Source organism: Taudactylus pleione, unplaced genomic scaffold (assembly GCF_031769625.1).
Source record: "Taudactylus pleione unplaced genomic scaffold, aTauple2 ptg000502l, whole genome shotgun sequence".
Lineage (NCBI taxonomy): Eukaryota > Metazoa > Chordata > Amphibia > Anura > Myobatrachidae > Taudactylus > Taudactylus pleione.
Window position 1 is genome coordinate 3,437,500 of NW_028284904.1, and position 24,651 is coordinate 3,462,150.

Here is a 24,651-nt window from a genome sequence, read left to right on the forward strand (position 1 = left end):
AACAAAGCAGCGTCATCGACCACGTCAGTTGGGTGTCTTTTAGCCAGAACTGCTCGCATGATTGCGGTAGGAAAATGCAACCACAAGAATAGCGAGCAGTTCATACGCCGTTCGATGTACTCGATTAATCAAATAAATAGCGGATATGACGTATGATGCGAGCGGCCAGGGGGCTTTTTTTTCAAAATAACGTCCGCAAGTTTTGTACGCTCGTTCAGACATAGAGGCGTCAACAGACCGCAAAGAGCGAACGGTCAATTTAAATAGCTGGCCCCTTTTTCTGAACGAGCGAGCGCAAATAGCGTCCGGCTCTGAATCAGGCCCTTTAGTCTTAATAGTTGATCATCCACACAAAGCTTGCCTAAAAAACAGACATGGAGGTGGAGGCATCGTGGCCATGGCTAGAAAGCAGCAGGCGTCAGGGGACCTGCTAGGTCCCGGTGGCATGCCTGACTTTATTATTATCACTATTGTTAGAATCAGGCCCTGCAGGTGGTAATGCAACTTGAAGTACAGTATATAAAAGTGTTCAGCATATTTCAGGTTGGGAGTATAAGTTGAGCTCTGGTATAAAGGAGACACTGGGACAAAGTTAATGGTAATAAAAAAAAAAAGAGCAAACAATAAGCAATGTCAGGGGTACAAATGCCTTCATCTCTTTGCACGCTGGTGAAAATACCGGCCGCTTTTGCATATAGCGAGCATTACTGAGCAGTTTTGTGTTGACACTGACCTTTAGAATGAAGTTAGGAGATTCCCTTTTCCAATTTTTAAATCTCTGGGCCGGATTCCGATGTGGCCGGTTTTGTCCATGCATCTGCGATCCGTCCATAGACGCTGCTTCGGATCACCATTGCGACCAACGGTTGCCGCCCTTGGCCAGTGTGCGTAAACCGAAGCTTACTCAGCCTGCCCGTCGACCCCTCTTCCAGTTCCAGGAAGTCTGCGTCCAACGGCGCAGACCCTGGGCTCGGCACGCCTACAGAACAGGGATTACATTCTGGTCACCAACTCCGCTCCGCTCCCCCCAGCATGTCAATCCTGCTGCGTCATGCGTAGACCCACGCCAATCAGATGTGAACGTAAGCTATCGGGTTTACTACACATCTGAATCGTACCCTCTATACTCACTTTACAGATATCCCCGTGAGCCCTATCCTCCCGATTCGGCCGGGAGCCTCCTAAAGCCCCCCCGGCCCTCGGTGATGTGTCCGACTCCCCCCGCAGTTAAAAGTATAAAGCCAGGCAGCGCGGGGGGGGGGGCGGTGACTCGATTTGCGTCATCGTGGCTCCTCCCCCTGCTGCACAATGCCATTAATCTCGGCATGATGACGCGATCGCGCTGTCACGCCCCCATGCTCCGCCCCAATGATGCGTCAGCAGCCAGGCCCCTTCCCCTTTGACAGTGTCACGCCCCCCGCTGTGTAAGTCCGACAGGTCCCTCCTGGGAGGACGGAGCTAAATGTCAGCAAGCCTGCCTATCATGCTACTATTGCCGCTAATTGGTAGCAATGAAAGGTTGCCGTGGGGATTGAGTTCGCGCATGCGCACTGCCGGTGAGGGGCGGTGGGTTCCCTCCTCGCAACCACGGACCTCCTTATCATTGGAAAGGAACAGGGCTCCAGGAACTAACTCCATCTGAATATGACGTCAATCAAACTGATGAATGGGAATCGGTATGCGGCTGGTGGTTCGATTCCCGGCAGAGGCAGCACGACAGATGGACAGATCCCGGCAGCGGCAGCTCGACAGCGCTGAATATCCCGATCGTCCTCAGGTAAGTATATACTAACCTAACCCCCATAACCCTAACCCTCCTTAGGGGTGCCTAACCCTAACCTCCCCCCTAAGTGCCTAACCCTAATCCCCCCTGTAAGTGCCTAACCCCCCCCTTCCCCGCTGCCTTACCCTAAGTCCCCCCCGGGAGCCCTAAACCTGACCCTACCCCCCCGCGGCTGTCTGCTCGCGGTGCCCGGCATCGGGATGCCGGGCGTCTGTCTCCCGTCGTCGGGAAAATGACAGGCGTCTAGATAAAGACGCCTCTCTTTTAACCCACGCCAGGATAAAGCAATCGGGAAGCCGGCTGTCGGGATCACGTCAGCCGGTTTCCCGATTACATCCCAATGAATGTAGGTCCCCATACACAGCGGGCCACATCGGAATAAATGCCGAATGGGTCCATTACTAAATCAAAATCCCCGTCTCTTTCAGCATGTATAATGGACCTATTAATTTAAAACCAATTGTTTTAATCAGAAAACCTGAATATCAATGTATATTAATGGTTCCTAAAAGTTTAAAGATAGAGGGCCTGATTCAGCAGCATACGAAATTGCGATGGCAGCTGCGATTTCCTATGGAACGCAGCTGCTATAATATGCGAATGCCAGCCACAGCTCAGCCAGCATAAAGACGCCCACTGCCGCTTTCTCATATCCGTCTAACCTCGCACTCTTACGTATATATATCGCTACCATCGACGCACATCGACCCGTGACGCAGCATTTACACCAGGTCTGACCAGCCGCAGAAACTGCAAAATAAATCATTAACCTCGGCGCTAATAAACCGCACTATAATGGTAATCCAACACTCGTGTAATTAACTTCATTGTTAACCAGCTGCAGATCCTATTGTTGGGGCCTGTGAACACCCATAAAAATCCCCAAAAAATACTAAAAAGAAAAAGAGAGGAAACTGCGCTAATAATATTCTGATTGTAAATTGTGAGGTAGCAGAAAATTAAACAGTCATGGCTCCGTACATTAAAAAATATATTTGTATTTAATCGCATAAAAACCATCTGCATACACACACAACGATTTAGTAAATTAACGATATTAGTAAACGATTTTCGTTCATTTTTTCAAGGGAAAAATGAACGAAAATCGTTTACTAAAATCGTTCATTTACTAAATGTAATGAACGATTTTTATGAACTACAAACGATTTTTGCATATTCCCTTACTGAAATTCGTTGAGTTGGTCAGTCTGACTGAACTAGAAACGTGAACGCGCATGAACGATACTCGTTCATCGTTTTAACTCAGAAAGTGAACGATTTTTGTGCAACGATTGAACGATAAACGATATCGTTATCGATAATTGTTCAAAAAATCGTTGTGTGTGTATGCACCTTAAGCAATAGCATACAGTAAAATATAATTTGTTGAATATCAGTAATTAGTTATTTATAAAACATTTTAATGCATATTCCTCTGAAAAATCCCCTAAAAGGATTTCAGTATGGTGATGTTGGGTCCAGTTCAGTAAAATACTGCAACACTGTCCATATGTATCATATGAATAGAACAGGCTGTTAAGTCACAAAGAAGGGTGATGCATAGTACCTACGGACAATTGTAGTCAGTGTACCTTGGACAAATGACGCCAGAAGATGGATTTAAGGTGCGCACACACTGGGCGATAAAGTGGACGACTGAACGGTAACGATATCGTTAAGTCGTCCACTTTATCGTCCATTTTTAACCCCAAAAAGATGAACGATGACGACGACGCGCGTTCCCGCGGGTCGTTCGTCATCATCGTTCATCAGGCTGACATGCAGGCCAACCTGACGATCTCGTCAGGTTGCTGCATGTCAGGGAATGGGGGAGAGAGCCCAGCGCTGAACGATATCGTTAATGATATCGTTCAGCGGCTGTGCTCAATGTCATGAACGACATTGAGCACAGCCTGCCGGGGACAACACTAGACGATATCGCTCAGGGAGCATATCGTGTAGTGTGTACCCACCAATAGTCTCCAATATGTCTTTCAGCCACGCTGCACCAGCAGTCTATCTGTGTCCCGTGCTTATCAGCTGTAGAGGCCGTAATTCAAATGACGGAGCAGTTTGCAAAGTCCACCTTGTTGTAATTTGACTGCAAGATGTCCATTCCCCTTTGTACTAGTGGGAATCTCCAAGGTCACTTGTCGCACACTAGGGGTGCAGTCAATCAAGGGGGTCCTCTGACTAGTTTTGCCTCTAGTTTCACAAATGACAGTTAGGAGCTGATTAGCTGGATCACCATCTAAGATTAGTAGCGAGTGGTAACAAGAATATTACTCGTTGATAAATCTGGGCCATAAACATCTAAACAATAGTATTGTGCTACAGGAATGCCATAACAATGGCTCACGGATATTATGACCTAGGTTTACCAGGGCTGAAGACCTTTAGCCAGCTGAAATGTTTTATAAGCCTGCAGTGAGTAGCATCATACATTCTGGGGAGATGTCCTTAGTCTTCCCGTGAAGTCTAGCTCTACAAGTTCATATACATCTTCTGTGCCAGGCAACATAGTCACTTTGCTGCAAGGCACGTGCCCGCCTCAAGAGATAAACATTTTTGGTTATGCTGTAGGTGATGCCAATAACTGATGTCAGGCTGCTCTTTTGGGTGCGATCAAGAGAAGAGTAAAAAAAAGGATGAGGGACAAGTTGACATTGTCATTGAGTGCTGTTTTAAGGAGCTTTTGGGATTGTAGACCTTGGGCATCATTTTGGTGCCAAGTGCTGCCCAGGATCCTTTCATGTGTGCCTACTCTAATGACGTACTCTGTGTGCAATCAGAGCAGCCATAAACTGACAGCATGGCACCCAGATCTGCATTCGCTTGCTAAATACTTACTAAATAAATATATGATTCATGTACGGTTTAGCCAAATCTATCTATCTATATATCTCATATCTATCTATCTCACATCTATCTATCTATCTCATATCTATCTATCTATCTCTCATATCTATCTATCTATCTCATATCTATCTATCTATCTCATATCTATCTATCTCACATCTATCTATCTATCTATTTATCTATCTATCTATCTCACATCTATCTCATATCTATCTATCTATCTATCTATCTATCTATCTATCTATCTATCTATATATCTCATTACTATATAATATCTATCTATCTAATATCTATCTATCTCATATGTATCTATCTATCTATCTATCTATCTCATATCTATCTATTTATCTATCTTTCTCACATCTATCTATCTCATATCTATCTATTATATATCTATCTCATATGTATCTATCTATCTCTGATATCTGTCTATCTCATATCTATCTATCTATCTATCTATCTATCTATCTATCTATCTATCTATCTATCTATCTCATATCTATCTATATCAAATCTATCTATCTATCTATCTAATATCTATCTATCTCATATCTATCTATCTATCTCATATCTATCTATCTCATATCTATTTATCTATCTATCTATTATATATCTATCTCACATCTATCTATCTCATATCTATCTAGCTATCTATTTATCTCTCATTTCTATCTATCTAATCTATCTCATATCTATCTATCTCATATCTATCTATGTATCTATCTCATATCTATCTATCTATCTATCTATCTCATTATCTATCTTTCTCATATCTATCTCATTATCTATCTATCTATCTATCTATCTATCTATCTATCTATCTCTCCCATATCTATCTATCTCTCTATCTATCTCTCCCATATCTATCTATCTATCTATCTCATATCTATCTCGCTATCTCTCCCATATCTATCTATCTATCTATCTATCTATCTATCTCTCTCTCTATCTGTAGTCCCTGATACACTGTTGCACGCTCGGTATCTGTAGCGTTGCTTCCCGTCTCTCTCGTTGCTGTTACGTGTCTGTGTCTGTCAGCCTCTATTACAGCACAATATGGAATTGAGGAGGGCACAGTCTGATGCCGCATGCCTCCTCTCATTGCAGGACACCCTCATCCACTTCTCCTTCTGTCTCCCTCTGTTTCACTCCGTCCTCTCCCGAGTCCTTTACAATCAGGCATGTATTGGTCATCAAAGGGGTGATCAGCACGTCAAAGGTTTTTCTTTTTTTTAATCCCCCCCCCCTCCATTTTTTTTTTTACTGTCATTATATATATCTGCGTCACATACTTGATATTCAGTGCACTCATTCTATTTTCCTCTCTCTCTCTCTTCTCTTTCTCTCTCTCCTCTCTCTTTCACTCAGGTCACTTTGACAAGCTCTCTCCCCTCCCACTAGCATTGCAATTAGCATATTAATAAACCACAGTACTGCCAGCAGTGAGAGGGAGAGAGAGGGAGAGACACACATACACACACACACACGCACGCAGAGAGACAGAATAAAATTCCTTCTGCCTGCTTCCTCTGAGGCCCAATTTCTGCCTTTTAGGGGGGGCTTGTTTTGTTCTTAGAGATTTCACAAGGGCATTTTATGCCAGGAGCCTTAGCTGTGGCCAACCAGTACCTGCTCGTCTCCAGACCAGGCATGTAAAGATGTCAGTGGGTTGTGCGTGCCCTGGTAAGTGCTTCTTCTTTTTTTTTTTTTTTTTACCCCCCCCCCCTCTTGTTAATTAACTTAAAATGAAATTAGGTAAAGATACGTTGGGTTTGGTGCAGGAAACTGGGCCTTTGTATCAGCTTGGTACGCAGTCCATTTATTTTGCTGTTTCAAATTTTTCAGAATATTTTTTGTGTAGCTTTTATTTTCATTTTTTCACCTACAGAAGAACTGGTCTGTCTGTCTGTGTGTGTATGGGGGGGGGGATCGGCCGAAAAAATTCCCAGAGTTCCTAAATGCTAGCCAATCAGAAGTGCCTCTGGACTTTTGACCTTAGGTTATAGGTTATAGCAATGGGCTCATTAGCAGAACTTGACAGTGGTCAGTGAACAATGTTAAAGAAAAACCGTCCCAGTGCTTATTGTGGTCTTGTCTGACGCAAATGATTCTCTGAACGTGTTGCAATTTTTAATTTTTTTTATTTTTTTCCGGGCTACGCAGGTCATAATTTTTCCCCAAACGCTGCGCCCCGCTGGAGGTTACTAGAGGTTGTTCCCATTCCTAAAGCCAGCCAATGACCCATTTCGGACCTCATTTGAATGACCTGCTTGTATGTTGATCTCTGCTGGTGATGCTTAACTCTGACAGTGCCGGAGAGCCTAGGTACCGCTAAGTTACCCAGGTGCCTGGGCTGCCTGTTGATCGCCACAGTGCTTGAACCCTGAAGTGTTAAATAATACTGACGTTACACGAAGACCGATATTTGCGTGGAAGAACACTAGAGATACATTTTTGAGTCACCGCAGTCTGGCTTTAAAAGCACTTGAGGTATTGCAGGCTGGGGCACATTTAGTGCAGGGACACATATTTCTTACCACGTTTAGCAAGGACACCTTTCCAAGAGCGCTCTGCGCCGTGCGTATGTCTGTAGGGACTCATTATCCGCCTCTAAAGGAAAGACAAGGGGACATTATCAGGCTATTTAACGCCGTGTCTGCTGGAAGTGCTCAGGAGTTAATCAGACACCCTACTCGCCCCTCGGGGAAAGATGTATATTGGTATCAGCAGGCTGTATTGACATATGTGCTTTATGATTGTTTTGGGTTGTAGTCTGTGGATTGTGCAGTGCAATGTTTCCTATAAGGGCAATACTTATCCTGTTGTTACATTATATTTGTGAATAAATCTGTATTTTATTTGTTTACTTTGTGTAAAACTCCTGGTTAAACAAACACAATTTCTTACCATATGGATTCATTTTTCGTGACGCTTGTCCCAGCAGGTAACTATAGTTCAGACCAAAAGATTGTGGCTAAAACTGTGTACTTACTATTCACTATCTCTTAACAACATTACCTGAGTCTACAGGGAAGTCTTATTTTCCAGTGTTTATTGTAATCCAGAAGGAGTATGTATTCGCATGGCCCTGTAACCTCCTTGGTGCTATAATAACATAGTCTCCTACTAAATTAAGGGGGACATCATACATTTCATTTGTGTAGTGATTTGTATTTCCTGGTAAAGTGATGCAACTGTGTATTACTAGTCAAGTAGGAGGGTCCACACTCATAGTAACACAAAGGCACAGATAGCCTAATGTATACAAATTATTACATTATTTATAATGAAAAAGAGATTCATTGTGATGTGCTAGTTTCACAACAAGATTGCTGTCTGGCACCTTTCGGTGAGAAAACATTTGTGTAAGTGTTTATTTAAAATGGGAGGATTTAGTAAATAAGTGATTATTTTGTACCAGGTTTTACTGTTGCAGTCCACATGCTAAATGAAAATAGTAACAGTTGTGATGCCTATAGTAGGAGGGTTGGATGGTAAAGCAGTATGGGGGAGATGTATCAAAGCTTAGCGAGAAATAAAGTGGAGAGAGGCAAAGTACCAGCCAATCAGCTCCTAACTGTCACTTTACAGGCTGTGTTTGAAAAATGACGCCTAGGAGCTGATTGGTTGGTACTTTCTCTCTCTCTCTCTCCTCTTTATCTCTTTCCAAGCTTTAATACATCTCCCCCCTATGTGACATACGGATTCAGTGAAATCACGTATGAATTGAGGCGCTGAATAGGTGGTTATAACTTGTCGGGATTGTTGTAAACAAGGAAGTGCGATCTTCAGTGAAAGCACAAAGAATTCTTTGCTTTGCCTGCTATCATGTGCGCAGTTATTAAGCCTCCATAAGTAAACACTGTCTCCACGTTCCTGCCTGTTATTGGGAAGTTTAGGAGTCGCTGGGTTCCTGCAGTACACAAGATTGTTTTGTTGTGTGCTTGCAGCGGGAACGCCGTGGCTCAGCAATGAAATGTTTGTGTTTGGCAGAGACGTTTGGCCTGTGGAGTTATGGGAGCAGACATGTGGCTTGAGATGTGCTCAGGTTATGGGTTACACATCTCCTGCAGTCCAAACTCATTCTGCCAATAATTGTGAGGCACCTACATGGGTATTTTCACCTTCAGGTGACTAACTTATTAAGGGTATGCCATTTTCAGATGGCTTACATGTCAGATCTCTACAAATACTGTCTCTCTAGCTTCCTTCTGTGCTTTTAAACCATGTTTTTATATAATCACGTTAAGCACAGTTGTTTATTTTTGATACATTGGGGAATTACACAAAGTTCCTGTCTGGATGTAATTGATACCAATTCAGAAAGCACACAGCAGAACTATGTGAAACGCCAGGGCAACAACAACAAAAAAACAGCATCACCTGATATACATGCAGCGCTGAAAAGCACAGAAAGAAAAGAAAGATAAAGCGTGACACGTTTTAAAGTTGCAGGATGGCATATACAAGGTAGTACATGAAAGTCATCAGAATCTGAAAAGCCTTTATTCCTGCAGTAATTACTATTGCCTTTTGAAATCGATCGGTCAGAGCTGTCGATCACGGCGCTTTTGAAAATCCAACGGGTAGTAAAGTTACCCCTTGGTATCTATCACAAAAAAAAAAAAAACAGTAAGTGGGTGGAGACAGTTCATTGAGTTCAGAAAAAAAACATATCTAAAAGTTGGCAAAAAGATGTTGTTGTTTAGCAGGTGCTGTTTCCCTCTAAACTCCTATTCCACTTGTCTGGCATCAGAATAATATTGTATCAGCCATAGACATCAATGGAAGTACCCCTAGCGCAAACCAAAATAATTCTTCATTGGGTTCATCAGGCTGTAACATTTGAACAGAACATCTCTCAGACATGAGAGGGTCATTGTTTTGTTCCACTAAAAAGCATTTTAGCTACACTAAGCATTATAACAGCATATTAAAGAGACACTACCTATTATCTGGTAGAAGTGGGTTGTTTCAAGTAGCAAAACATTGTAAATAACACTGGTTATATAAATAAGCCAGTGTATCCTTTTTTTGATCCGGTCACACCGCTCAAAGCCGCCTATATTGTCATCTAAGTATTGCCTAGTCCGCTAATCTATAGCAGAGACCAAAGACGCCTGCTGTAGAAACCTCTCTTCCCAGTGTCCCTTATGCATACCGGGCTTTGCTTTACTTGCAGTTCTGGCGGAAGCCTTTATAGATTCTGTCTACAATGTCATCCTTCAAGGATGTTTTGTATCTGTGATTCCTTTTGCAAACAATACCGTGCATCCAACAAGAATATAATTCCCGAAAATGGAAACAGCGTGGCGTACAGAGGCAGCTTGCAAGAAAATATTCATCATAGACGAGTAATAGAAAAATGTTATTTTTGCACAGAGAAACATTTGCCCTCACATGTAACAGCACATGTGGGAGCTGTCATACTGCACGTGTGTAATTAGAATCTGGGGTGGTGCCGCGAGTCCGCATCTGCGGTTTGTCACTGCGGAATGGAACATAGCTTTATTTTCATGAGGGATTTTCCGACTGCCACTCTAAATACTGAGGGGGGGTTTTCTGATGATTTCTGAGGTTTGACATACAGGGAATAGAAGCAGTTACAAATTGCTGCTTTAACGGCTGTGAATACGATGTGTGCTCCAGGTAATAGTGAGAGACCATTGATTTCGGTAGAGCTGCATTTTCCAGCAGTGTTTTTATCCGGCAGGCTAAATCGCTGTCATCAGCAATAGCCAGCAGATCGCTAGAGGAAAATCGCAACTGTGACATCTTCCCATAACATTAAATGGATATCTATGGGAACATATTTTCAGCAATTTTCAGCTGTGATTTTTACTGACTCCTGGAAAGAAAGCCAGTATTACCCAGCGCTACAAGAGCTGATCCATCACAGTGCTGTACATAACATTGCAACACACTACTTCCATTCATGCCGCTTGGACATGGTTGTCTGAACCACATAAACATACCTGTATTTTAATGTGCTGTTAAATCCCTTTAAGTGGATGCAGCAAGTGGTTCTCCAGCCAGTGGCACCTTCTGTTGTAGCACTAACAGCGTCCGACATCAACATAGTGTGCAACTCAGAATCAGGCTCTCCAATTCTCAATATAGGCCCTGGATCACTTTCAGCCCCATGGTCATGTGGCCCTTTATCCAGCACAGCAGAAGAGCAGTGCATCCTCCCAAATCCCATCTACTTGTATGCAGTCGGGAAGCCGGCGGACCTGATCCCGACGACCGGCTCCCCGACTGCTTAATCCCGGTGAGGGTTAAATGACAGGCGTCTAAATCTAGACGCCTGTCATTTTACTGACGCCGGGAGACCGGTGCCCGGCATCCCGATCGAAGGGAAGCCGGGCACCGAGTGCGGATAGCCGTAGGGGGGGAGGGTTAGGTTTAGGGTTACTGGCGGGGACTTGGGGTTAGGCACCCCCCCGGGAGGTTAGGTTTAGGCTAGGGGAAGGGGGGGTTAGCGTTAGGCACCCTAGGGGGGAGGTTAGGGTTAGGCACCCCCAAGGGGAACTTAGGTTTAGGCAGCGAGGAAGGGGGGGGTTAGGTTTAGGCACTTCGAGAGGGGATTAGGGTTAGGCACTGGGAGGGAAGGTTAGGGTTAGGCACTCCTAAGGGAGGGTTAGGGGGTAGAATTAGATTAGACAATACTTACCTTGGACGATCAGGATTTCCTCCTCTGCCGGGATGCCGCTGACGGGATTCCAACCGCCGGGCATGGGTCCTGCGGTAAATCATACCGATTCCCATCTACTTGCTGTTGATTGTGGTAAATCGCGTCATCATGGTCCTGCCACCATTGCTGCATTATGCGAAATGTGTTTCTCTTTAAAGGTAAAATTATGTATTATGCTGCTTTAAACCTATTGTATTTGTTACAAATCCCCATGCCAAAAGCAATGGGGAAAAAAATATTTTTGGATGAGAATAGAGTGGGAATTCCGAACAACGTACAAATGTGCACTACCATATGGTGAGCTATCAGCAGATAGCATTGATCCACCATGGTGCAAGTTTAATGTTATCTTTTTGTGTTTTTATTTATTTTTTCACATTGTCACTTTTAGTTACTAAATAGCCACCAATATTTCTTTCCATCTCTCCAGGGGAAAAGTAGCTTTTATTGGAAGAGGAATTTTATTGGTTTCTTTTAACCAACATAAACAGTGGCACATTCCATTCTTCATATAATAGATATAATATCCCCACAAATGGCAATTTCAGAAGTACTTATAAACATCTCCCTAAACTAGAATACAAGTTTATATCGCAAATTAAGCCCAGTTTGCTGCAGACGCCCATAAAGAAGGGTGTGCGACAGGCACTGCCATCAAGAACACAAGGCCAAGGGGGAAGCACAGTCACTACCCCAGTGGGGTAGCTGGCAGAGGCACTCGGTGAGTGCCTAAGTCGTGGGTTTTTATGGAGGAGAACGCCGAAGTGCCCTGCCACGGGATGTAGTCCGGAAGCCGACGGTCTAAATACAGACTGCCGGTTTCCCGACTCTCTAATCCCGGCGTGGTACTAATGACAGGTGCCAGAAGACCGACGCCCGGCATACTGAACAAAGGTAAGCTGGCTGCGGTCAGCCGCAGGAAGCCGCGGGGTGGGGGGGGGGGTGTTAGGTTTTAGGGCTCCCGGGAGGACTTAGGGATAGGCACCCCCCGGAAGGGTTAGGTTTAGGCTAGGGGAACGGGGGGTTGGGTTTGGGTACCCCTGGGGGGGGGAGGTACCCCCGGGAGACTTAGGTTTAGGCTGCAGGGAAGGGGGGGTTAGGTTTAGGCACTTTGGGGGGATTTAGGGTTAGGCACTTTGGGGGGATTTAGGGTTAGGCACTTGGTGGGGAGGTTAGGGTTAGGCACCCCTAAGGGAGGGTTAGGGGGTAGAATTAGGTTAGCGACACTTACCTTTTGATGATCGGGATTTTCACCCTTGCCGCACTGACGCTGCTACAGCCCTGTCCAGTGCAGTGGCCCACGAATGACATTAAACGTTGTGAGTGTGTGAAGGTGTTTCCATTAAAGTGATGTTGCTAACACAATTTTAGTTTACATGCCAGATTGTGAATTCGTCTATAGGTTTCCTATCAGTAAACAGCGGGCAAACTGCTTTTGCATAGGGAGGCTTATTTTTACCGCTGCAATACCGGTTGTGTTATTGGCATGTCATGGTGGCAGTAACCAATGAAATGATAAAAAGGCAAGCAGGTTCACGCCTAATATGCACATCTGCAAAAGCAAGGCCAGCGAAGTGGTAAGTTAACCCTTACTGCCCTAGGTCTGTATTGCTCAGCTGTCCCGACAGTAGTTTTTTCTGGAATCGCAGCAATATTATTTTTATAGAGGCAATGAAGAAACGTACATGTCGCTGGGAATCGGTGACCGGTAGATGGTCAGGTCCCTCTATTCGTCAGAGCAGTTTTGGTTCTAAAGCGATACCTTGTATGTTGTCACCCTGCATAACATGAAACAACCACCAGTGCACTTGATGTAATGCCCCTTTGCCACTGCTCGCTCGTGTGACACTTGCCGTGCCTTGTGCGTACGTTGCAGTATGACCGTAGTCAGGCTACGCCAAGCAGACACAAAATACTTTCACTCTACTCAATGGTACGAAACTAGATCTTTGTTAGAAGATACCCCAATTAATCTGCCAAGACCCTCCTCTGCGGTCCAATCTGACAGAAATGCCGACCATGCCTGCTGATTTAGATATAATTTACTTAACCCGTTTAATATTTAAAATGTATAAATTGCTGATTTTTGTTTTAAATGCCAGGTACTTTATTCATTGATTTTGTGTAACTGCCAACTATTGTATCTCCTATATACATTATTACTGTTATGGTACGATTTTTTAAAAATTTTTATTTGCTACTTTTTGAATAAAAATAAGTTTAAAAAAAAAAAGAAAAAAAAAAAAGAGAGCGGGCAACAGGTTTATTGGTTCACGGGTGACTTTGCCATTCAAACACTAACCCATGTTAGTGTATTAAATCAAATCAAGTGCACAGCCTGCAGCTTAGTATGTGGGTAGAGGAAGTGTACTAGTATAAGGATCTATCCACGTTCCCATGGTGTCTTGTCTGTAGGCTGCACATGACGTCCTTTTATCCTGACCACAGTTCACGCCACAACACATGAACGCTCATCTGAATGAGATCTTATAATGCTTATCCTACTTATTTATTTTTTATTATGGTCGTGGTATACGCTCTGAGGCTACTTGCTTAGGCTGTCTTGTGTGTATGTGTACTGTGTGTATGTGTACTGTGTGTATGTATACTGTGCAAGCTCACACAAATGCGGCCAATGCTTAAAAATCAGGCTTGTTCAGCATTGATTACTGTTGTCGTTTTAAAACTATCGGTCAGACCCTCCGATGAACAGATGACCCGTTAGTAAATATACCTCCGAGAACATGTGTAACTGATGCAGCGGCGAGCGCGTAGCGAGATGCGCCCAGCTTTGTATATGTGTAGCAAGATGCGCCCAGCTTTGTATATGTGTGGAATTGCGGTCTTTGGGCCTGATTCAGCGAGGGATGCAAGGGAGAGAACGCACGCGCCCGGCCGCTGCATGTATACGCTAATCAAGGCATACGCACGGTAACCGCAGCAGAAGGATGCAGACGCCCAGCAATACATAGTGCCGCCCATCGTCCTTTACTCAGTGCTCAATCTGTATGCAGGATAGCGCAAACATTGGTAACATCGAGAACCATCGGACCCAGACACAGGATGACCTGACCTGGCGCAGGATTTGGGCCACTTCCTGCATGCATCGAGTCGTCTGGCTGCGTATGCCGCCGCACTGCCTTATAGATGCACGTCCTATAATAGCACAGGCACGCCTGCGTTCGCCCAACCACCTCCTGTCACCACCCACAAACGGCACTTCCTGTCAATCAATATTGGAAGGGTCTGCGTACACACGGCGTGTAGTCTGCGTACCCATACCCGAGCGCACTAGCTAGTTCGCGCATGTGCAGTGCGATGCATGCGCAATGCAAAAACATCGGCCGAGTGCGTGTGTTCTCACCGTTGCGTCCCTTGCTGAATCAGGCCCTTTGTCTGTGGACATTTCTTTTGAGCAATGTACGCCCATTTAACTTCCAACTGTATTAATTTCATGCTGTTTCCTGTCTTTATATAGCTGAATGTGTTACACACAGGGGCGGGAGTTGTATTACTAAATAACCTTTTCAAAACGCAGCTATTCACTTAATATTAATTACCATAGCTTTATGAAGCCAAACTTAAAAAATGATGAAAGGTACATATACATATTTCTCACTGGCAAAGTCCAGTAGAACAAAGGGAGCAATGTACCAAAGAATGATCTGTCATAATCGACGACTATCGGCAAAATTCGGTTTTTGGTGCTTTAAATCCCGAGACCGAAAATCCCCCAAAACATCAAAAATCTGCCTTTGTTTTGGCAATTCACTCTTTATTACATTCCCTCCTAGGTTTTCATTCCCCGTTTGTGCGATCTCTCCTGAAAGCGTGGAGGTAGAGAGCAGATAGCCGCTGTCAATTTAGCATTGAAAATCTTTTCTGTGAAAGACAAAAAAAAAATAAAACAGGCTGATCCAGTAGAAATTCCACGCAAATCACACACTAATCAATCCCACTGGGAACCAACATTCAGAGAGGCTCACGTCATTGGACCGTTCCCCGCATGTTGCTTTAAATCACATTTTGTCTACAAGCAGTAACTAATCTCTGATGTTTGAAACAAAAACTGTTCCGACTCTCAGGATGGTCTTTACAAAAATGCTATTTTTTAATTATTCATTGGGAAGATGAATATGGCATTAGACTACATCTGGTATCGGGCATCTTGGAATGGCTCGGCCCATAGAGAATAGTTTGTCATTCCGGTCCAACAATCTAAGAACAGCTCAGTCTGGCAGCCATGCTGTCTTATCCCCAGACATCTGCGCGGTCGCCAAGTAAAAAAGAAATTCTTCATTGTTTAAAAATGATGATATTATTAAAGGGACACGCAGGTGTTTCTCCCTTCATGCAGCTTTAATGTAATGGTTTGCGCATACTGTAATGCAAGGCTTACTGCATTGTTCTGTATTTACAGGATTCCTCCCAGGTTTTTCACAAAGGTCTCTATGGCGACCTAACCAGTAGAGGTATTTGTTTTAAATGCCCTTGGATTTCACTCAAAGCTGTTGATACAGTTTTATCCAACACACAGAACGGTGCAACAAATGTAGACAATTCTGCGTAAGAAATACTGGGCCGTATTCAATTAGTAAATAATTGTATTTATTTAGTTACAGCCTGTGGCAGCCCGCAATACGCACGTAGGCTGCACTTAGAGTGAATTTCTGTTCCAGCCAGAGAGAGGCTTGAACAGAAATCCACGATGTGTCCGTACCGTGGGTAGCGCAAATGCCTTAACCCATAGCTCCGGGTACTTATCCCGGAACCCATGGATTAACGCGCGTTAGCGCCAATGTTACCACGTGGGGTAAAGGAGTTTGTGATTGAATAGCCTGGAGCGTAAAAACCAGAGGCTACCACCCTTTTCCTCACACGGTAAATTACCGGAGCTAAATTGAATCCGGTCCATAAAGAACTAAATAACTATAAAGGTTGGTAGAGATATAAGAGCAGCGTAGTTAGTAAAAGTTTCAATAGGGTACTACAATAAATTAAAGTTTTCTGAATGTGTAAAGTTACTTTAACTGGTTCATGTTAATATTATGTTAGTGGAAAGATCCTCAGAGATAGTACATGGGTATAATCAAGTAGACTAAAAAAAACAACACATTTATTATCTTTCTGTAAGAAACACGTTAGTGTCATATGTTCCCCCACTTGTGTGCCCGGAACCTCTTATCACTGTTAGCATTTAACTGCTCTGATTGGTCCTCTACTACACAAGGATGCATAGTACTTTACATGAGCTGAAATAATCTTTGTTGTTACTAATTTTGTAACACTATGAGGCCATAGCAGGCCAAGCTAAGCTCCGTACCCACAGCGCTGAGGTAAAAATAAATTTGCTACCTGGTAGCCATCGATGACCGAGAACCATCAGATCTCCCAAACCATCAACCATCAGTGGCAAACCATCGATGGCCATCCTTATTCTAGTCCTACTGAAATGCACCTAAAATGACATCAAGCAAGCATTCAAGGCAGGAAGGAAAAGTAAAAATTCTCAGCAACCTGTTGTTTTATAGGCATACTTATTTTGTGCTTCTTTTGTTAACACAAAACGCCTCATGCTTCAGTAATGTCACTGTTGCCTAGCACATTAATAGACTACATTCTCATCAATAGCCTTACAGCCCACAAAATGGCTCCCCTCCGTTATGTACAGGTGATGTCCCCCTTTAAATGTGGTTTCTGCTGTTGTCAGCACTGATCTGTTTCTCACAGTCATGGCTATTTGGTGTTTGAGGTCTGATAACATATACTGGTAGTCTATTCACTTCCACTGTCCTCAGGGCCTGATTCAGACCCGCTCACGAGCGCTGAGCCGTCTGGGGCCGGCCCCACTGACATCACTAGTGATGTCAGTGGGAGTGCTTTTGGTTCTGATAGAGCCAAAAGCACTCCTGGGCTTGTGGCAGCGAGACCCTACCGCAGGGTCTCGTCGCAAGCCCGATGGTCGCGATGGTCTTGACCATCGCGACCATCTTTTTGGCCGCTCACATAGGCTGTGGGTGGTCACCCACAGCTATGTGAGCGGCCAGGAGGCCGCTCCAATATTAGGTAGGAGGGCCCTGATTCAGAGCGAGCGCTCTTGTCAGAGCGTCCGGCTCTGAATCAGGCCCTCAGTGTGCTGAATGGGAAAGGGAGGACCTCAGTTCCCAGTATCTATATATAACTCAGCTGATGATGTGTGAGAGGAGAAACAAGACTGTCTGATTCCCTGCATGTCTATAGCAGAATAACTGCAATGTAATGTTGGAAGTGATGTAAGTCAATGGCAAATCCGGGTAACATTTAAGACAAAGGAAAGATACTAGATACTCATCTGTGTCTCACCCTATTGTATAGTAGCCTGCCTGCCTATCCTGTTATATTCATATGTAAGTCTTTAGCCAGCCACTGCTATACTCACTTGTGGTGATGGAAACTACTGTGCAACCTTCCTGCAGGTACACACGTTTACCACTAGGGGTAGATTGGGAAACTCTGGGTCTAAGCAAAGTAACTGACAGACAGGGGGCCCGATTCAGACCCATTCGCTAAGCTGCGGACACACGCTATGGGCGATTATTGCACGTATGCGTCAAAGTACGCATGCGCGAACCAGTCACTGCGTCCGGGAATCATGCGCTCGTCCACAGACTGGGCGCTATTTTGAGTGACAGCACTGTTTGTGGGTGGTAACGGGAAGGTGCTGTGAACGCAGGCATGTCTGGGCGTCAGAACTGAGTTTTAGGGGTGTGCATAATTAGCATGGAAGCATCATTGTACACGTCACTTGGTTGTATTTCAGCCTGCAGTGCTTGCGGTGGGGTAGGGTCTACCTCAAGCGCTGCGTGCAGCTCCGATGGTTCTCAATGTATCCGATTAATCACACACTTCCTGGAGATGACGTGTACTAAGAAAGAAAGGTGGGTGTCTCTATACTAGCGTGTGTCTGCTCTGCCGTCGCTCTCTAAGGCATAGAGGGCGTCCTTACCCCAGACAGTGCGATCACGGAATTTGCATGCCCAGCCCCTTTTGGATGCGTGAGAGCGCAGCTTAGCGTCCGGGTCTGAATGAGCTCCAGGGACCATCTGTGGGCGGCAACAGAGTCGTGACTCAAACATTTTCGCAGTGTGTCTCTGACTGCGTCTGCGATCCTGTACGCAGTAAAACTGCTTCCAGCATCTCAGATACGGCGACCAGTCAGACCATAGGGTTACTCAGAAGTCCAATAATCGACTGATCTGCGTCCGATGGTGCGTCCTTATGCGCAGTCACTTGGAGTAAGTTTGTGGAAAATACATTTAAATAGATTTTTTTTTCACCCCATTTATATTTAATTCCTAATATAATGTACATGGTGCACAGATAAGGCAGGAGATACTTAGGGCCTCATTCAGAGGCGGTTGGAGGATGCAAGCAGTCGCTCAGAAACTGGGCGGCCACTTGCATCCTGACCGCCCGCCTCTGTTGCGGTCGTTAGGCTGTGGGTTAACACCCACAGCTCTAACGACCGCTCGGGTGATAGTCGCGATGGTCAGAGACCATCGGGGCTTACGACGAGACCCTAGGGTAGGGTCTCCCTTGTCGTAAGCCCTGGAGAGCTTCTGGCTCTGTCTGAGCCGGAAGCTCTACACTGACATCACTAGTGATGTCAGTGGGGCCTCCCCCAAACGGTAGGCATTCCCATGGGAACGCCTCCGTTTGGGCTGCCACCCCCCCGGCCCGCCTTCCAAACGGGGCAAGCTGTCAATCAACATCGACAGCTCGCCCCCTTTGGATCGAGACCCGCTACGACCAGCGCTGTCGGTCGTAGCGGGTCTCACGCATGTGCACGACGGCGCCGTCGTGCGCATGCTCTGTGGGGGGCCAATCGACCCGGTCCGAGCGCATCGGCGCTTATGACCGGGTCTGAATGACCCCCTTAGTTCTTTGGACCGTTCAGCACATTGATGCTCTGAGAAAACAGTTTAACTTTCATAGATTGAAAGCGACATTATCACAAAGTAAAATGTTATATGATAATAGTAAAATCAGCGGATTGTGATATGTGGGTGAACAGGACTGAGAGACGTCACAACTTGCCAAAGGGAATCTAAAGATGAATTCAACTCAAAATCCATTTCTCTCCCCATAGTAGTCATCCTCCCCTGTAGACCATTACCATTGGGGCTACTGCAGAACCATGTTCTAGTCATCTCAGTAAGTGCAAATGTGAGGCAACAAGCAGGGTCCCAGGGGAGAGACCCCACTATGGGCTGATATACGGTGTTGCAATCACAGCTGCAATTTCCTATGCTGCGGAGGAGCCATTGTTTGTAAGATATCACCCTCCCCTCACAGCACCGATTCGCCCACTGGTGCCATTACAAGCAGCACCGCACATGGGCACACATTAGCAGCCCACACGCAGGTTCTCCGATAATCATACGTGAGCAATCTTACGGTCGCGCAGCGTGGGCAACTGGACTGAGACGCTTTAACCATCTTAAGTCAGTAGGGGATCACAGACGCCTGCTGCGACCCATCTCCAGAACGGCACCGACCCCCGCCTGCGTTTTGCCGACCACCTCCCCCGTTTCCTCCAGTAAACGGCTCCTTCCTGTCAATCACACCACAGTCCTTGAAGGTAAAGCATGCGTACAGGTTTGGAGAGGGGGCATGCACCGATAAAAATCAGAACAGCGTACATCTCTGAATGAGGCCCAGTGCTTCTACCTGAGCTTGAGCTACCTGTGCATAACTGCCTATCTCACCCTCTGCATTCCGGCTTCTGCCCCCAACATTCTCCTCAGTCTGTACTCACAAAAGATCTACTTACAGCAGAGTCCTAGGGTGACTTCTCCATCGTCGTCCTCCAGGACATCTCTGCTGATTGGCTGATCACTCTCTTCTCCTGCAAATCATCCTTCACTACATTAACCATTGTGCTACACTTCATGTCTGCTCCAGTACCTACCCATACAGCTACTTCACCTCTAACATCCTACCCTCCACTTCTAGTATTTGCCGGGTATAACAAGGCTCTGATCTCTGGGCCTGATTCAGACCCGCTTGCGAGTGCTGAGCGCTTGCAAGCGGGTCGATGTTGGGCCAGTGCGCATGCGCACGACGGACCAGGCTCCGTCGTGCGCATGCGCGGGACCAGGATAGCTACGGGCAAGCCGTCGCTATGGGTCTCGCTACAAAGGGGGCGTGCTGTCGATGGTGAGTGACAGCATGCCCCCTTTGGTGGTCGTGCCGGGGGCGTGGCTGGCAAGACGGAGGCGTTCCCATGGGAACGCCTACCGTCTGGGGCCGGCCCCACTGACATCACTAGTGATGTCAGTGGGAGTGGTTTCGGCTCTGATAGAGCCAAAAGCACTCCAGGGCTTGCGGCAGACGAGATCCTACCACAAGAGTCTCGTCGCAAGCCTGATGGTCGCGATGGTCTTGACCATTGCGACCATCTTTTTGGCCGCTCGCTATAGCTGTGGATGGTCACTTACAGCTATGCGAGCGGCCAGGAGGCCGCTCTAAAATCAGGAAGGACGGCCCTGATTCAGAGCGAGCGCTCTGTCAGAGCGTCCGGCTCTGAATCAGGGCCTCTGCTTCTTTCACAGTGCACCTCTTCCTTTGGTGAGTTAATTCACTAGGTCAGTCCCCAGTACCACCTCTTTGCTGATGACAACCAAATCTCCCTCTCGTCCCCTGGCATCACGTCGTCTCCTCTTTCCTGTGTGACCGTCTTCACATGACTGTCCAAATATTATCTGTGATCTCAATGGTGGTGATTCAATTAAATGTGCCTCTCCTCTGCTTTACTGTTTACATCCAGTCTGTCTCCCGACCCTGTTGCTTCCAACTTTGAAATATTGTAAAAATACGTCCCTATCTTACCCAACATGCTGCTAAGACTCTTATCCACTCTCTCATCATCACCAGTCTTAATTACTGCAACCTGCTGCTCTTTGGAATTCCCATCAACGATCTACCTTGCTTCAATCTAACCTAATTGCTGTGCAAAGCTGATCAAGTTATTTGTGACTTCATATCCACAGCCCTGCTCAGTCTAAACCCCTCTTTCTTGTTTACTATATCCTCCGAAATCCTATTTAACACCAACACCCCTTCCTAAATCTAAATCCTCCTCTGAAATTATTTGTGCTCATAGATCTACCACTGACCTGTGCTTCACATGCTCCCTGACAACCATCTTTTAATCATGCCCCCGAACTTATCCCTGCCACACCTGATCAAACTCCTCCTCCAGTAGCCTACCCTACTCCTACCTACAGTATGTAACTCTAGTGCACCCTCATACATACCCTACTCCTACCTACAGTATGTAACTCTAGTGCATCCTCATACATACCCTACTCCTACCTACAGTATGTAACTCTAGTGCATCCTCATACATACCCTACTGATACCTACAGTATGTAACTCTAGTGCATCCTCATACATACCCTACTGATACCTACAGTATGTAACTCTAGTGCACCCTCATACATACCCTACTCCCACCTACAGTATGTAACTCTAGTGCACCCTCATACATACCCTACTCCCACCTACAGTATGCTACTGACTATAATGCACTCTCATATCTACCCTACTCCCACCTACAGTATGCTACTCACTATAATGCAATCTCATACCTACCCTACTCCCACCTACAGTATGCTACTCACTATAATGCACTCTCATACCTACCCTACTCCTACCTACACTATACTACTCACTATAATGCACTCTCATACCTACCATACTACTACCTACAGTATGCTACTCACTATAATGCACCCTCAGACATACCCTACTCACACCTACAGTATGCTACTCACTATAATGCACTCTCATACCTACCCTACTCCCACCTACAGTATGCTACTCACTGTAATGCACTCTCATACCTACCCTACTCCCACCTACAGTATGCTACTCACTCTAATGCACCCTCATACCAAACCTACTCCAACCTGCAGTATGCTACTCACTATAAAGCACTCTCATACCTACCCTACTCCCACCTACAGTATGCTACTCACTCTAATGCACCCTCATACATACCCTACTCCCACCTACAGTGTGCTACTCACTCTAATGCACCCTCATACATACCCTACTTCTACCTACAGTATGCTACTCACTCTAATGCACCCTCATACCTACCTTACTCCCACCTACAGTGTGCTACTCGCTATAATGCACTCTCATACCTACCCTACTCCCACCTACAGTATGCTACTCACTCTAATGCACCCTCATACCTGCCCTACTCCCACCTACAGTATGCTACTCACTATAATGCACTCTCATACCTACCCTACTCCTACCTACACTATACTACTCACTATAATGCACCCTCATACCTACCCTACTCCTACCTACAGTATGCAACTCTAATGCACCCTCATACCTACCCTACTCCCACCTACAGTATACTTCTCTAATGCACTCTCATACATACCCTACTCCCACCTACAGTATGTTACTCACTCTAATGCACCCTCATATCTACCCTACTCCCACCTACAGTATGCTACTCACTATAATGCACTCTCATACCTACCCTACTCCTACCTACACTATACTACTCACTATAATGCACTCTCATACCTACCATACTCCTACCTACAGTATGCTACTCACTATAATGCACCCTCAGACATACCCTACTCACACCTACAGTATGCTACTCACTATAATGCACTCTCATACCTACCCTACTCCCACCTACAGTATGCTACTCACTGTAATGCACTCTCATACCTACCCTACTCCCACCTACAGTATGCTATTCACTATAATGCACTCTCATACCTACCCTACTCCCACCTACAGTATGCTACTCACTATAATACACCCTCATACCTACCCTACTCCCACCTACAGTATGCTACTCACTCTAATGCACCCTCATACCAAACCTACTCCAACCTGCAGTATGCTACTCACTATAATGCACTCTCATACCTACCCTACTCCCACCTACAGTATGCTACTCACTCTAATGCACCCTCATAAATACCCTACTCCCACCTACAGTGTGCTACTCACTCTAATGCACCCTCATACATACCCTACTCCTACCTACAGTATGCTACTCACTCTAATGCACCCTCATACCTACCTTACTCCCACCTACAGTGTGCTACTCGCTATAATGCACTCTCATACCTACCCTACTCCCACCTACAGTATGCTACTCACTCTAATGCACCCTCATACCTACCCTACTCCCACCTACAGTATGCAACTCTAATGCACCCTCATACATACCCTACTCCTACCTACAGTATGCTACTCTAATGCACCCTCATACATACCCTACTCCTACCTACAGTATGCAACTCTAATGCACCCTCATACATACCCTACTCCTACCTACAGTATGGTACGCTAATGCACCCTCATACCTACCCTACTCCCACCTACAGTATGCTACTCACTCTAATGCACCCTCATACCTTCCCTACTCCTACCTACAGTATGTAACTCTATTGCACCCTCATACCTACCCTACTCCTACCTACAGTATGTAACTCTAATGCACTCTCATACCTACCCTACTCCTACGTACAGTATGTAACTCTAATGCACCCTCATACATACCCTACTCCCACCTACAGTATGTTACTCACTCTAATGCACCCTAATACCTACCATACTACTACCTACAGTATGCTACTCTAATGCACCCTCATACATACCCTACTCCCACCTACAGTATGCTACTTACTCTAATGCACCCTCATAACTACCCTACTCCTACCTACAGTATGTAACTAATTCACTCTCATACATACCCTACTCCCACCTACAGTATGTTACCCACTCTAATGCACTCTCATACCTAACCTACTCCTACCTACAGTATGCTACTCTAATGCACCCTCATACATACCCTACTCCCACCTACAGTATGTTACTCACTCTAATGCACCCTCATACCTACCCTACTCCTACCTACAGTATGCTACTCACTATAATGCACCCTCATACATTCCCTACTCCAACCTACAGTATGCTACTCACTCTAATGCACCCTCATACCTACCCTACTCCTACCTACAGTATGTAACTCTAATGCAACCTCATACATACCCTACTCCTACCTACTGTATGTAACTCTAATGCGCCCTCATACTTACCCTATTCCCACCTACAGTATGTATCTCACTCTAATGCGCCCTCATACATACCCTACTCCCACCTTCAGTATGTAACTCTAAATCACCCCCATACATACCCTACTCCTACCTACAGTATGCTACTCTAATGCACCCTCATACCTACCCTACTCCCACCTACAGTATGCTACTCACTCTAATGCACCCTC

At 45.5% G+C, this 24,651-nt stretch overlaps 1 protein-coding gene across 6 annotated transcripts in view; it reads left to right on the forward strand.

Moving 5' to 3' along the window:
- Positions 1 to 6,041: 6,041 nt before the first annotated feature.
- The window catches only part of LDB1 (LIM domain binding 1), a 217,919-nt gene continuing 199,309 nt past the window's right edge, over positions 6,042 to 24,651 (forward strand). For 2 of the 6 annotated variants that reach the window (XM_088449976.1, XM_088449977.1), the window contains exon 1: positions 6,042 to 6,325. In XM_088449976.1, the coding sequence (XP_088306102.1) occupies positions 6,301 to 6,325 (25 nt within the window). In that variant the 5' untranslated portion in view covers positions 6,042 to 6,300. The remainder of the gene's footprint in view (positions 6,326 to 24,651) is intronic. The other 4 variants (XM_088449979.1, XM_088449978.1, XM_088449974.1 and 1 more) reach the window with 4 other exon arrangements.